At 41.7% G+C, this 15,498-nt stretch overlaps 1 protein-coding gene across 10 annotated transcripts in view; it reads left to right on the top strand.

Moving 5' to 3' along the window:
- pde4ca (phosphodiesterase 4C, cAMP-specific a) overlaps positions 1–13,516 on the top strand; it is a 43,930-nt gene extending 30,414 nt beyond the window's left edge. For 3 of the 10 annotated variants that reach the window (XM_029525338.1, XM_029525339.1, XM_029525344.1), the window contains 15 exons: positions 2,642–2,833; positions 3,852–3,896; positions 4,506–4,542; positions 5,263–5,336; positions 5,450–5,502; positions 5,947–6,059; positions 8,661–8,754; positions 8,866–9,038; positions 9,140–9,238; positions 9,414–9,578; positions 9,673–9,772; positions 9,936–10,090; positions 10,201–10,323; positions 10,796–10,978; positions 11,096–13,516. In XM_029525338.1, the coding sequence (XP_029381198.1) occupies positions 2,642–2,833; positions 3,852–3,896; positions 4,506–4,542; positions 5,263–5,336; positions 5,450–5,502; positions 5,947–6,059; positions 8,661–8,754; positions 8,866–9,038; positions 9,140–9,238; positions 9,414–9,578; positions 9,673–9,772; positions 9,936–10,090; positions 10,201–10,323; positions 10,796–10,978; positions 11,096–11,602 (2,113 nt within the window). In that variant the 3' untranslated portion in view covers positions 11,603–13,516. Of the gene's footprint in view, positions 1–2,641; positions 2,834–3,388; positions 4,543–5,262; positions 5,341–5,449; positions 5,503–5,906; positions 6,060–8,127; positions 8,176–8,660; positions 8,755–8,865; positions 9,039–9,139; positions 9,239–9,413; positions 9,579–9,672; positions 9,773–9,935; positions 10,091–10,200; positions 10,324–10,795; positions 10,979–11,095 lie in introns of those variants that run through there. The other 7 variants (XM_029525340.1, XM_029525341.1, XM_029525343.1 and 4 more) reach the window with 6 other exon arrangements.
- Positions 13,517–15,498: the final 1,982 nt, after the last annotated feature.

Genomic DNA, 15,498 nt, shown 5'->3' on the forward strand with positions numbered 1-15,498 from the left:
TTTAGCTCTGCATCACCTTCAAATAGAAACTTCTGCATAAATATTCATGAGTGAAGGGAGGAATCTACTGCTCAGCGATGCAGGAGTAGGGAGTAGACAGGGGAGGGAGGGCATTCTCTATTCTACCTGAAATGCTATTTTTAGCTACATCACGGTCTTTCTCTGCCTATTCCCCATGCACAGCAAGGCTAAATTTAGCTGCACAGAAGACAGAGACAGAAACGTGGTGCAGGATCAAAAATAGAAATGGGCTTATGGTCAGAGCACACAGAAACAGCCGGGGGTGCTGCATCATTAGGAAGACAGCTCGAGATTGATGGAGAAAACAAATAGGAGAGGGTGAGGTATCAAGCCAGGTTTTCTGATAGTGGCTGTGCTGGGAAGTTGCTTGTGCTTACATTTCAAAATGCACATTATAGGTGCACTGGGTGACTGTACAAAAAGGTATCATTTCAGTTGTCAGTATCAGAACTGATCTATCCAAACCACACACTCGTGGTCAGATGCACGTTGGTACAGTTGCTGCACACACCCTGACTGCTCCAGCTGTCCTGTAAGCAGTGCAGTTCAGACCTCAGAGTCCTCAGAACAGGCTGTACTCTCTTTTTGTGAAAACTGGATTTACACCCACTTTGCCTTTGGCCAATTTTACCTCAGCCTTGCTCTCTCTTACCCCGCTCAACTCGATGATGTCCCCACGTCCTTCCAGTGACTCCTCTCCTTGGCTATGCATAGTGCAGTCAGTATGTCTGCATCTGTCACATGAATGGAGGGATGGGGGCTTCTGTTTGGCTGATGTTACGTAATAGTCAGGAACACACCAATGTGTAGCTCTCCTGCAGCATCCTGGGAGAGTAGCAGGAGCGAGCAATGAATGGGATTTGTGTATGCTGTTTCAACTGTGAGGACCTGAATAAAAATCATTTTCACAGTGACTGATCAATCCAGCTCTAATAGATGGACCTGCATAATACTTTGTTCTGACACTCATGCTCCTCAGAGGATGAATTCCAATTATTATGGCGCATTTAGAACTGTTATGCAGGACTCTGGCCTGAAATTTGTCATGTGTCTGTGACAGTAATGATGTTTTGGTATTGTGTTTTATTACTTCCCACACTTATCATGAACAGACATCTCTAACTACCACTTCTGCACAGAAAACTCCAGTTTTTGTTTGTCTTGGGTTTCAGATATTTTTATTTTTTTCCCTGCTGTGTTTATTTGAAAAATATCAAATGACAAGTCCTCACATCTGCCCATCCAAAATCCTCCACGTTCTGCTCATGGTAGTTTTGCCAAAACATGAATATCGACTCTGGAGTTCCTCAGACTGTTTAGAAAGGAAGATGTGTTGCCAAACGGAGCTGCAGGCTGACAGAGTCTCTCCGGGTTTGCATGTCAGCAGAGGGGCTGTGGGAAAATAGAGATGTGGATCAAGGCAGAAACGTGCGCAGAATGTGAAGAAGGGCAGCTCTGTGCCTTTATATGGTGTTTTTCTCCACAGTCGGACTGTGTTTGATTTGGAGGAACTCCCCCTCACCTGAACACTGGCTATTTTTAGACTCACTCTCACATGACCCTACGTCATTACGCTGGTGCTAATTTTATACACACTGTTTGCCCATTCCTTCACCCCACACACACACACACACACAGACCTCCCCTGGATATTCACACTTCACCTGCATCACATTGGCTTTACACCTTTAATGAGGTGCACAATAACAGTTTTTTTCACTGTTTATTTCGAGTATGTTATGTTGGTAATGATGAGTCCAGATATAACTGGAAGTCAGCCATTCCTCCATCAGAACTAGAGGCTATTCACTGTCTGTGGGTCTCAACACCCTTTCATTGTGGTTTCAGTCTAATTTTGGTTTTTCCTTATCACCCATTGTTGAACAAATTTAAATACAGTTCTAATTTTAGGGTACTTTGTCAGATACATCAAATCAGAATGGATAACTCCATTCAAGCATATCATACATGTCATATACTTTTTGTCACCCTCTCAAAATTAGTCAAACTGTGCTCTTATTGTTTTCTTTACTGGTTTATAGTAGTTATGCTTCCTTCTAATTTACGCAATTTCCTGTTCAAGAGATGAAAATGGCAGAAAGTTGTTACCCAGCGATGAAAGCTTGTGATATTTTTAGATGTGGAGTATTGTGCTGTATATTTCCTTTCTCCCTTTCATTGTTACTAGAGCAGCAAGAGTTTTTTAAACATAGTAGAGAGTGGGATTGTACTCCACAGGACATCATAGTAGCAGCTCAAGCTGTAATGACTAGTCAGTCAACATTTCTCTAATAACACTGCTGGTGGCTGTTTTTCTGGATGTTGCTGATGAATTTTAGTTGACTGGTTTGTTTTGCTATGTGTAGAAGCAATTAGCAAGCTGTTGATATTGTTCATCAATGGTCTGCATGGAAAGTTTGCAGGATCTATGGTCAAGCTAGTAGAGATATCTTCACAGGATTCAAAAACAACAATATGTTTGCAGTATTGAATGGATGAATGGATTCATGCTTCTTTAATTTCCTTTCCTCGCTGTGACATAAATCTGCATGTTTATTTTATGTGTAAAATTGGTCATCTAACCTTAATAAATTCTCGCCCCTTCTCACTTTCCCCATAGTTTTGATGTGGAGAATGGATTATCGGTGGGCCGCAGTCCCCTGGACCCCCAGGCCAGCCCGGGCTCTGGTATGGTCATACAGGCCAACTTTCCCCACAGCCAGCGGAGGGAATCCTTCCTCTACCGCTCGGACTCAGACTTTGACCTTTCACCCAAAGGTCCTTCCAGAAACTCCTCCACTGCCAGTGACCTGTAAGTTCATTTCCAACTCAGTAGCCCGTGTTGATACTGTCTTCTGTTCACAACAGAAGACAGTGTAATGCACATTATATCATGGCCTATGGTTGTTGGGTGTTCGGCAGTGTTCGGCAGTGTTTATTACAGACTGTGATCAGAACCATCTATTTCCTCTCTTGAGCCACACAAAATCAGTTTATTTCAACAAATAGTTGGAGACTTTGTTGCCTTAAAATGACCACTTAAACAGTAATCTAATATAACCTCACTCATGCAAAGTTTACATAGTATCACTGTCTCATGGAGTGTGCAAAGAGATTTACTGTATACATCCACTCCTGAATCTAGTTAGTTATAGTCTACAGTGTACAGTTCTAGTCACAAACGTAAGCTCAGAGGTCTCTTTCCTAACCCTGGGAGACCAGTTTAATATTACGCTTGTTGTCGTCTCTGAACTACCCTTTAACAAAAAAAAAAAAAAAATGTCTGTTTATGTATTGACTTTGGACTTAATTTGTACTTGTTTGTAATTTGTACTCTGTCTGTCTTGTCTGTTCGTGCCGTGCACAGATTTAAGGTTTGGCGCATTTGCAAGCTGCAGAAAACAGTTGTGGTCACAACTTCATTTGCAAATTTGAGGGAATGACAGGGCTGCTCAGAAGGGTCAACTTTCTGCTAATTTTGATGCATTTGTTTTTCCAGTATTTAAGTTTCACTTGCTTAAAGCCAGTATTGTAACATGCTGCACATTGCATGTGTCTAAAATATTCAAATTCAGATTTACAGTCCTGAAAGAAACAACAAGCTGCTGTTTTTCCATCATAAAATGTTTGCATGCCAAATCTCCTTCATTGGGATTGCAAACCATTGGAAAGATGGGTCTGCATTTCAAATTTGTTGTTTCATTTTTTTTTACTGTTTTTGTTCAATAATGTCTTCAAACAAGACCTCCCGATCCCCCCAAACACCTTTGGCTTTGTAAAGTAAGCAGTCACAGGTGTCCTCATCGACTCTTACCTATCTGTTTTCAAAGGGAGGAAAGCTTGAAGCATTGGGAGGTCAACTGGTTGTCATCTCGGTGAGAAGAACATGATAAAAGAAAAATTTGATGAAAACACTGACTCTGTCCCCTTGACGCCATCTCCTCTATTCCCTCTTGATGGTTTCATGGCCATTTCCCACCTCCCCCCTGACAAACATGACTAAATATCAAACACCTCACCTGTGACCCTTGTTAGATCCCCCTTTCTCCAGAACACCCAGTCTGTTTGGTTTGTTTTTGCATGTGTTGCTTAATTAAAATCAGCCAAGTATGATAACACTCTGTGGTTTTATTTACGTGTCAGTATTTACCAGCTTATACCTACATCACCCACCCTTCTACCTATTTTAGTCTGTTTCCTCACCAACTTTTTTGTACACAGTGCATGACATGTAATGATGACGTAAGTATTGAATGAGAGCCTTTCATAGACAAATATAATAAGTAATTAGGTCCTTCGGTTGCCTGGTTGCACAGACTGCCTCGGGTTTTTAAAGTGACACATTCTTTTTATTTCTTTCAGTTATACAAAGTTAAGTTCAGGCTTTTTATTTAACATAGGTGCATTTTTTTTAGCAGTCTAGTCAGTGTTTAATGTCTTTGTTTGACCCCTTTTCCTCCTGTGTGTCCGGTTCTGTATTGCAGACACACAGAGGACATGATTGTTACACCATTTGCGCAGGTGAGTTCCATAAAATCTTTCTATTTATCCCTTGGAAAGTATACTCCTTCGTATGCTATCAGAAAATCTGCCAAATACTCAAAAACCAAGTCATTTTCACTTGGAAGTGAGAGATAGCAAGTTTTTTTTGTGAATGATTAATTGTGGATGGTACAAAAGTGGGCCTTCCCGCTCATTCAGAACATCCCCTCAGCATTATGTTAGCCTTACAACAAGATCAGTCGCCCCCTGTTATTGCCTGGCTCTTCTGTTGTATGTGCGTCATACTTGTGCTCACTTTACACCAAGAAAGAAGCAGTAAATCCAATACTGCTGGGTCATGTTGTTTACATTTGCATGCTGGGTGATAAGGCTTGTACATGGTTCAAGTCTGGACACCAGATACTTCTTGAGCTTGCCGAGTCAGTGTTTGGCTGTAGATGGAGCGACAGACGTGACATAGAGAAGCAGCCCTGATGTCATCAAAACATCAGAGAGCAAGAGGGGATGCCTCTGTGTAGTGCGTGTAGTTTCAAGGATGAAAACCTCAGTGTCTAGTTTCAAAAAGTTGTCTTCTGTGATTCATTTTGAGAAGCACTGTATGTCACTCTAAATGAGTTAAGTGACAGCATGTGCATGTTTAAAGCCACCACAGAAGTGGCATTTCTATTTTCTTTACTTTATAAGTTATTTATACATCATGTTTAATCCACTCACACATTCACTCTCCTGTGTTTTTAGGTCCTCGCCAGTCTGAGGACAGTTCGAAGTAATTTTGCCATCATAACTGGCCAGCAAGATCGAACAGCCAGCAAGTGGGTTTTCAGACAGTGATCTTTGCATCTTGACTAAACTCATCTCACCATCACACCTGTATGATTATATATAACATTTTGAATTGTTTACTGTGGATGATTTCTGTCTGCAGGACGCGATCCTCAGGCAGCAACCCGCCATCCATGTGCAAAACCAGCCTCGCAGGTTGGTGCCGGTATTAAGGATCGGTTATTCACTGATATATATCTGATAGTCAGCATTGTTTAGAAACACAAAAAAGGATATTTCATGATTAACTTTGTGGGGTTTGTTGTGACATGTCACAAGAGTTAAAGTGAGAAGGAGGAAAGTATTTCTCCATAATTTATTTAAATATCTGCCAACAATGTCTTAAGTATTATATAAAAAATATATATAGTCATGTAAATTACCTAAACCTTTAATAACACACAGTACTCAGAGTGATTGTACTTACTTTATGTTATATTATTGTATCCCTTAGTTATATATTTATAAACAGATCTAAAATAAACACTGGCTTCACAGGCTGATTTGAGTTCCAGTTATCTCATTTTAAAGTTCAGTATGTGAATGCTGTCTAACAGCAGAACCCATCCCATAATGCTGTCATGTGTTTCTCTGGCACAGAGGAGCCTCACCAGCAGCTGGCCATAGAGACTCTAGATGAGCTCGACTGGTGTCTGGAACAATTGGAGACGCTGAAAACTCGGCACTCTGTCAGTGAGATGGCTTCAAACAAGGTACGATAACATAGTACGTAACACTACAACACAGACACACACTGAGGCAGGACACAGACAGCCCACACACGCCCATCAAAATCAGTTCAGTCCAAGGTGATAGTGCACTCCCTCTAATCTGCACTGTACAATGTGACCACCCCCTGAAGGAGGGTTAGTAGTAGTCATGTGCATCTTGGTGCCATTTTTAAGATAGTCAGATTCAGCATTGGTCAACATGGAACAGCAGATGAGCCTGAACTCGCTGTGGTTAAACCTGATGCAGGAAAAAACGTATTAGTAGGTTAGCTGTTCTTGTTTTCGCAACCGTTGCTTCTGTTGAAGTCATTTAATTGAGGTGAGTTTTCCCTTTTTGAAATATATCGCAGTATTTATTAGAACAAATAATAAATAACAAATAACATTTTCAGCAGTTTTTCATCAAAAGATGTCACTCTGTGGCAGCACAAAGTTTTCTGCCCAAATTAGAATGGTCTCCCAGTATGACACTAAGCCTGGGAATCATGTGTAGTATTTCGTAAGTGCAGTTCACTTTCACCAATCCCTAAACAAATCCCAAAGCTCACAAATACAGAAAATCCATCTTTAAACTATGAATAGACTGCTGTGAGCAGATGGAAGAGAGGCTTATTCCATGAATGAGCGGGATACCTTAAGCCATCCATATAGAAGCTAGACCTACAGAAACCCCTCCCCCCGCTCGTGCAGAAAAATGTGAATGAGGTATTGGAAGCTGAAGATGAAACGGCAATCCCCCACCCCATCCATCCTTACTCCATGTATCCTTCTCCTCTCCTCCTTTTTCAGATGAGCACCCGGTGCTCATGTGATTCCCTGATTAGCCCACCCACACAACACACACGTGCTCCCTATACTAACACACACAGACTCTTCCTCACGTCACATACGTGTACATTGTCCGCTTTGATGTGTATATATACTATTACACATGCCACACTGTCACGTGGCGGCAGCAATTTTGTGTGCGGCAAGACCCTCGCCATCCACACATACACACATCACCACCACACCCAACCCCCCTTATTGCTGCAGATCAGTCAATGAGAGGCTTGAGTCAGAGGGGAAGAATTATCTACGCTGGCACTTGGGAACAAAGGGATATATATTGGCGGCTGGGGCAAACATTGCCTCTGCATTACTGATTAATCTCTGGTTTCAACTATATAAACTGGTAAAGTGAAATGATGGGTCAAGCAAAGACAGCTATAGAGATAGATACTTTATTATCCTGAGGGAAATTCAACAAACTTTGGAAGTTTAAAAATAAATAGACTGTAATGTGCCACTTCAGTCTATTTTTTTTTCTTGTTTCCACACATTAACATATTGTTTTTATATTACAGTAAGTAAACTTTGAGCATATTTCTGTCCCACAGTCCTGATAATGGTCAACACAGCTACATCTCTAGCGTACAGACTGTTCTGTTTTTATTTTTGGAAACATGAATGAAAGCCCCCGACCCATCCATTCAGAGCTTTTTTTCCCTCATATCTTGTTCAAACTTGGTGCACATGGTGCCTCACACAACCTCTGCCTCCAACATGCTCGGCCCCACCCACTTTGTACATCCAGCTACCAATGAGGAGCCTCCATCTCTGCCGGCCTCTGCTGCAGCAGGCACTGGATTGGCTGCTATTTTTAGGCCCGGCGCGGAGGGGGGCGGGGTTTAGAGTACCTCGTTCTCCCTGTGTTTACACACACAGGAGCAGGCAGTCACTGAGTGAATGAGGGAGAGTCAGGGGGGAGTGAGGGAGTGTGGCTGCTTTGCCTTGCATCCTCACATCCCGCAGCCTTCCTGCAGCCTTCCACAGCTATGCTTCCCCTGTCCAGTTCTTCCATGGACCTGCTGGACACCCTCCTCTTCCATCCATCCACACACTGAGTAGACTTGCTGCCTGTGTTGGATTTTTGCTCATGCAAGCACAGTGCATGGGTACAAACTGTCCCTGCTGCATCTCCCTCCAGCAGACAGCGTCACAGAACAAGAAAAGTCTGGCTCGCTTCCTTACTTTTATTTTTTGCTCCCCTGCTTGATTTGGTGCTGAAATGCCAGAATTGAGCTATTTCATCTCTGTGTCGTGGATGTTCTTTCAGGTAAGGAGAGGAGAGGGATGAGCTGGTGGGGGAGGGGATGGTGGTGGTGAGGCTGCAGGCTCACATGTTGCTCCTTTTGTGATGAGACTGTACAAGTGAACAACTTGTGGATCAGATGTTCTGAGGCTCCTTTTAAATCAGGGGATAGTTGACGTGTAACCTACTTGTGAGGAAAGTCAAGTGGATCTTTTCCCTGTCCACTCATCAGCTCCTGTGTGACACTAGCAGTTGCAGCACTTCTTCATAGAGCCATACTGGGCACATTAGTCCATCAGTGTGTTTGCTCTCCAGAGCTGATGGTTGTCTGAGTTTAAATGACTCTCAGGTGACGAGAAACTGCAAGACACTTTTGCCAAAGAAAAAGAAACTCTCTGAGATCTATTAACTTCAATTTTCAGCGTATTTGGTGAGGCCCATGGATGCTTTTGTGTGTATGGGCATGTGTTTGTGTGTTCATGTGTGTGTGTGTGTGTTTATGTCCCCAGTTCAAGAGGATGCTGAACCGAGAGCTCACCCAGCTGTCAGAAACTAGTCGTTCAGGGAACCAGGTGTCTGAGTTCATCTCAAGTACCTTCCTTGGTAAAACATTGCTTGTACATGAACATATACAGTAAAAAACTGCTGAAAATATGATGCAACGCCTTATGCAGCTTTTTATCTGTAACTAGTTTAATTGTTTCCATTTGACAGAGAAGCAACATGACATGGACATCATGTCTCCTCCCACTAAGGAAAAGGACAAGAAGAAGCGTCCCATGTCCCAGATCAGTGGTGTGAAGAAAGCCACCCATAGCCCCACCCTTGCCCCCTCCACCATCCCTCGCTTTGGGGTCAGCGTCAGCCAGGAAGGGCTCCTAGCAAAGGTACCAGGATGAGTTCAACACCACATCAATGCAACAGATTGTTCTCACCTGTACTGTATGCTGTTATGATATAATATAATGATATGCGTTGTTCATTGCAGGAGTTGGAGGACATAAACAGATGGGGCATTGATATCTTTAAGGTTTCTGAGTATTCTGGCAGCCGCCCACTGACGGTGACCATGTACACCATCTTCCAGGTAATACATCTCAAAATCCTATGGTCCGTTTTCTGCACCAACTCACACTTGCTTAGGTAAATAAATCAATATGAGAGTAAATGAATGAATGAAATAATGATGCAACAGAGGCATTTCGATAAATGATTGATCTTTCACCTGACCTCTGACTGTGATCTCTGTCCCATCACTGTAGGAGCGTGAGTTGCTCAAGTCTTTTAAGATTCCTGCAGACACTTTTATTACTTTCATGATGACTTTGGAGGATCATTACCATGCTGATGTGGCTTACCACAACAACATCCATGCTGCCGATGTGGTCCAGTCCACACACGTCTTATTGTCCACGCCTGCTCTGGAGGTAGTTCATCCAACAGAAAGAGCAGAAAAAAGCTTTCCTTGCACCACACATGTATTGACTCCTCCTTTTCCTTCTTCTGTTTTTTTTTACCAAGGCTGTATTTACTGATCTGGAGATCCTTGCTGCTCTGTTTGCCAGTGCCATCCATGACGTTGATCACCCTGGAGTTTCCAATCAGTTTCTCATCAACACCAGTGAGTTTGCGAGGTTCTGCTGGGACCTGATGTGTGTGTGTGCAGGTGCTGAGTGTATTCAACACAAGGATAAGGCAGCTCTAAACATGTATCTATGTGTAATCTGACAGTTGGCTATTTTGCTTTCCCCTAGGTAAGCTTTGTTTTTCCTTTTCACCCTCAGACTCTGAGCTGGCCCTGATGTACAACGATTCTTCGGTGCTGGAGAATCACCACCTGGCTGTAGGCTTTAAGCTTCTGCAGGAGGACAACTGTGACATCTTTCAGAACCTCAGCAAAAAACAAAGGCAGTCCTTGCGCAAAATGGTCATCGACATGGTAAGACAAGTATAGCAGAATTCATGAGACAGTAGACACAGCACTGCTTCAACAAAAAAAAGATAATTTTCCCCTATTTTAAACAGTAAATTATTTCTATGTCTTTGTAGGTGTTGGCCACAGATATGTCTAAACACATGAACCTATTAGCAGACCTGAAAACCATGGTGGAGACTAAGAAAGTCACCAGCCTAGGAGTCCTGCTCTTGGATAACTATTCAGACCGCATACAGGTGAGAACCATCCCACGATTCAGACCAAGAGAAATGAAATGAGAAGCATAAATTAAGACAGCAAGGTGGCATAGTGGTTAGCCCTGTTGCCTCACAGCAAGAAGTTTGTGGGTTCAGTTCTGTGTGGAGTTTGTACGTTCTCACCGTGCCTGCCTGGGTTTCCTCCCACCATCCAAAAACATCATGTTTGGGTTAACTGGTGACACTAAATGGTCCATAGGTCTGAGTGTGAGTGTGAGTGGTTGTTGGTCTCTGTCTGTCTCTGTGTGTTGGCCCTGTGATGGACTGTTGGCCTGTCCAGGGTGACCCCGCCCTCACCCAGAGTGACCTGGGATTGGCTCCAGCACCCCTCATAACCCAGAAACAGACAAGTGGTAGAAGATGGATGAATGGATGCATAAATTAATAAATGAGATTCTGATCAGCTGTAAAAGCATTTCTTAGTTAGACACTAACACATTTGTCACCACAGGTTCTTCAGAACATGGTGCACTGTGCAGACCTGAGTAACCCCACCAAGCCTCTGGAGTTGTACCGACACTGGACAGATCGCATCATGGTGGAGTTTTTCACACAGGGGGACAGGGAGAGAGATAAAGGCATGGAGATCAGCCCCATGTGTGACAAACACAATGCCTCCATAGAGAAGAACCAGGTACAGCAGAGAAAGCGATTGTAAATCATTTAAATAGAAGGAAACTAAATAATGAAGTTAAAGACAAAGAGAAAAACTGAACATACATATATTCCACATCTTTTTTCTCTCTTGTAGGTGGGTTTCATTGACTACATTGTTCATCCTCTATGGGAGACGTGGGCTGACCTGGTGCACCCAGATGCTCAGGAGATCCTGGACACACTAGAGGATAACAGAGAGTGGTACCAGAGCATGATCCCCCACAGCCCTTCACCCAACCCAGAGGGTAGGGAGGAAGGAGCCCATGCAGGGGAAGCTTCAGCACTTGGAGGGGGCAGTGGCTCCACCTCCGCTGACAAATTCCAGTTTGAGTTGACGTTGGAAGAGGAAGGAGAGTCTGATACGGAGAGTCCACTTGAGGAAGAGGAGGGCTACAGTGCCAGGGGGGCATCTGAGCTCTCCAGAACTGATTCGGGTAGTAAATTTGATGCAGTGTCTGCAAAGATTCAGCGGCTCCCCAAAATGCTCACTACTGATTCAGGCAGGACGTTTTCTTTAGACTCTGATAAAGAGATGGCAGAAGAAAGAGAAACAGACCAGGAAGGCATCTCTGGGATACCACGCTTCAGGCTTGGCACATAGCACCAGTCAAAAATAGTTTTTCTGTTTTGCCTTTTTTTGTTTATTTTCTTGATTTTTGTGCCTCATCCTCTGCCACTCCCCTTCTCCCACTCTAACTAAACACCACCACCTCTGATTTCCATGGACAGGGTGACAGCAGGCCTCAGGGTGCAGAGTATGGGGGTGCAGGTGGGTTTGGGGGTTTTTAGGAAAGTCTGCAGTTTTACACAGCAGTCACTTGCACTGGAGAGAGACAGATAGACTGAGAGAGGACAGGAAACCAAGTTTCTGACTGGCCCTTTGTGATCTGTGTCTTTCAGTCAGACTTTCTGTGGGTGAAACTGTACAGCGAAAATGAGATGTCTATATTTTAAAAACTTCCCTTTCTACCAGCCAACCCAAGGTCTACTACAACTAATGATGGAACTGTTCCTCTTTTGGAGTATTTGTGTAGAAAGTGAGGAAGCAATGAATGTCTGTGAAAACATGACAAAGTCTTGTAAGACATCTTGCCAAACTTGCCATTTACAGGGACAATGCTGTTTTGCCTGCCTTTTTAGTTTTTTGTTTGTTTGTTTATTTTCTTGTCCTTTATTTAGTCCCACACGGGATGGAATACAGTAGATGACGATTTGTAAAAACTCGGAAGCCAAACTGTTGAAACAAAGTAATGCCAGAAAGGAGCTGTGCATGATTTTATGCAGAACACTTCAAATGCTGCAGACATTTGGAGTGGCTCTATCATTATTGTTGCATATGTAGCTCTCTTTTCAGCTCGTGCTGCACAGTTGGAGCAACTGTGTTCAGCAGGTCGCTGTGTTGGAACAGGAATATGGTTTCAATGAATGGGAGAATTTAACATGTTTTAGGCTTACTTATTCCTTTTTTATAATCCTAAACTATTATATTTTCAGCAACAAAACTGAGCCAGGGCCACTGTTGGGTTGTACTAACATAAAGTTACACCTAAAGCAAGGTGGGCTGTGCACATAGTGCCTCCCTGTGTCGACATGTGGAACTGAACTGGCATTGGAAGCAAATGATTTGCATGGTTTTGCATAGGATTGTGGAAAATACATTCAAAACGTATTTAACTGTAGGAATACCCAAAATATCAGTTACATTTCAGTTTTGTTGCTCTTGTTATTATTTTCATTTTTATTTTTTTCAAGTCCGTAATGTTTGTTTGCATTCTTAATATTTGGCACCCTATTTATCAGTTTGCCTTTAAGTTGAGCACTTTACAGTTTTGTTCATTGCTAGCCCTCAGTGTGGTTTTCAAGGGCTTGAGCGGAAACATGAACACTTTGGAGACTGTTGACTGAGAAACAGTCATTGACTGTAAAGCAACCAGCACAACATCATGCAAAAAATAGCATCCACCAGAATCCATTATTGTCACTACACAATGTGTCAAACACAACATCCAGCCAGTGAAATACAGATTCTTATTTTTCCATACAGACTGATGAAAGCAGTGTATTAGGAGGGTTGAAAACGAGGATGTATACATCACTGTAACTGTAAAAACCAAGGAGGTTACCAAGAGAAACTTTCCTGTGCCAGATTTTTTTTTTTTTCATCTTTTTCCTGTCATTGATCAATATTTCGCTCTTCACAGGGACATAGTCAATGATATAACAAGTGCCAAGCAAGCATGACACAACCCGTACTGTAATTTCCATTTTGCCACTGGCTACTTTCCATCAGTGACTGATAAAGTTGGTTGATTGTAGCACCCCGTGTGCCAGTCTAACCCTGGTGTCTCTGATCCCTTTTTTCTAACTCCTGTTGAAACAGTAACTGAAACTGATATTGTCTTAAAACAGTGAAGTATTTTTTGTGCGTCTGAATGAATGGGTTGACTCTTTTTGATGTATTTGCTAAGAAAAAAAAAAAAAACCAAAGCACTTTCTATGGTACTTTTACAGTTCTGCACTTCCAGTACGGTTGAACATGTATAATGTGACTGTTTCACTGTTTTTCTGTTGGCAAATGGCCTGGCTGTTAAGTTGAATTGCACGGGCTGGACCACTACAGCTCTTAAAGGTTGGATGTCGGAGGAACTGAAGTTGTTTTTTGTTCTTTTATAATTGACTGTCCAAAAAAATTATTTTGTTGAAATGCATGACAGTGGTTGCAGGATTCTAAGAATACAAAGAGTATGTAAAATACTTACAAAAATAGCCTGTGGTAAAACTTATTTTATTTTATACCGTCAAACAGAGTAACTCGTGTTTTGATTAATGTGTGAATGAGCTGAACGTTTTTTTGGGTTGTTTTTTTTTTTTTTTTTTGGACGCCTTATTTTCAAACTTGGGATATTTTTTTTCTGGTCATAGATATGCTCACTGACATGCTGGAGTAAAATGTGCAATCCTTTCTGTAGCCATAAACAGCAACAAACAGACCATCACTCAAGGATGCCTTCAACACTAAGGACTATTTAACAACAGCTTAACCAGCACAACATGCAAGATTTAGTCTGTCTCTCTGCATGTCACTAATTGTTTGATTTTGTACATTTTCCTCACAGACCTTCATGTACAGTTTATTTATTATTTCTGTATTATCTGTCAGAAACAATGGAGCAGTAGACTTTTTTTAGTCTGAAGTTTAGTGCTTATGTGTAGCTTGATGCTTGAGAAAGTCAAAGGGGACAGATTTAAACTATTACTCAGCTTTTATCCTTTTTGTTTCATTTCTTTGTCAGCAATTAACATAATACATAACCAAAATACTCTCTTTCATGTTTTTCTTGCTGTGAAATTAGTTGCGTGAACGATTTCCATCTTGGTTTTCTGAAACATTTCTCCTTGCTTCGTCTGTGTCCACTGATCTGGTCAGATCATATATTCATGAAGGATCTCTCACTGAATGTGCTGATCTGAGATTCATAGTGAAGATAATTTAGTCATATGACTTCAACAGTCATCCTAGATCAGTATTTCTTTCGTAGAGATTTTATGAACATATATCATGAACTGAGACTCTGCAACTTCGACAATCCAAACTCTGCTGTTTAACTGCAGGTGTGTTAGCTCTCTCTCCAACTAGAACTGTATGCCTTGCCAATAAAGCAAAAACTCTTCACTCTTTGATGTCTTCTCTGCTTATTTACTTTTGAGTATTTAACATTATATTGATATTATTATTTTTAATACATAACAACTTGTATGGTTTTAAAGTACTTGTGCTCTACTTAAGTATTTCCATTTTATGCACAGGACACAGTTAACATGGAAATTTTGCGCTTTTTACATCACTGCAATTATGTGAACATATGTCATTACTCATAAACTAAACTTTTTAAGAGGATGCAAAGCACCAAGAATTTTCTTCCATTTTATCCTACTAAAACATTTAAATTCTGCAAACATTAAAGGTAAAAGCAGCTCAATTTATTGAACACTTTTTAAATATCTGTGATATCTGTGATGTAGAAAACAATAAAACAGCTAGTGGCTTATAATTCTAATTTTCATACTACCATTTTTACTTGAGTAAAGAGCCTATATTCTTATTCCACTGGTGATATTGACAATATTTTTTTTTTTTTCAGTTTGGAGCCTTAACAATGTTCTTTATTCTTGTCTTGATACTTATATGTTACATTTACATGTATTTTGTCACATTTATCAAATGTGCAGTTCGTGGGACAGGAAGGTAATCAGTTTAATTCCTCTGTGTATTATAGTGGATTATGCATTATAACCCTTACGTTAATAATTTCATGACCAGACCTCCAAGCGATGCCACAGCAGAGGCGTCCTGAAATTTTTATCAATGTCGCCTAAAACCTGAACCAACATGGAGGCGGGACTCTGTGAAGGTGGGCGGTTCCTCTTCACCGATTGGTCGGCCCTCCTGACGAATCACCTCTTGCACCGTTCCACCCGCAGACGTCGGCTTGTCAA

Source organism: Echeneis naucrates, chromosome 17 (genome assembly GCF_900963305.1).
Source record: "Echeneis naucrates chromosome 17, fEcheNa1.1, whole genome shotgun sequence".
Lineage (NCBI taxonomy): Eukaryota > Metazoa > Chordata > Actinopteri > Carangiformes > Echeneidae > Echeneis > Echeneis naucrates.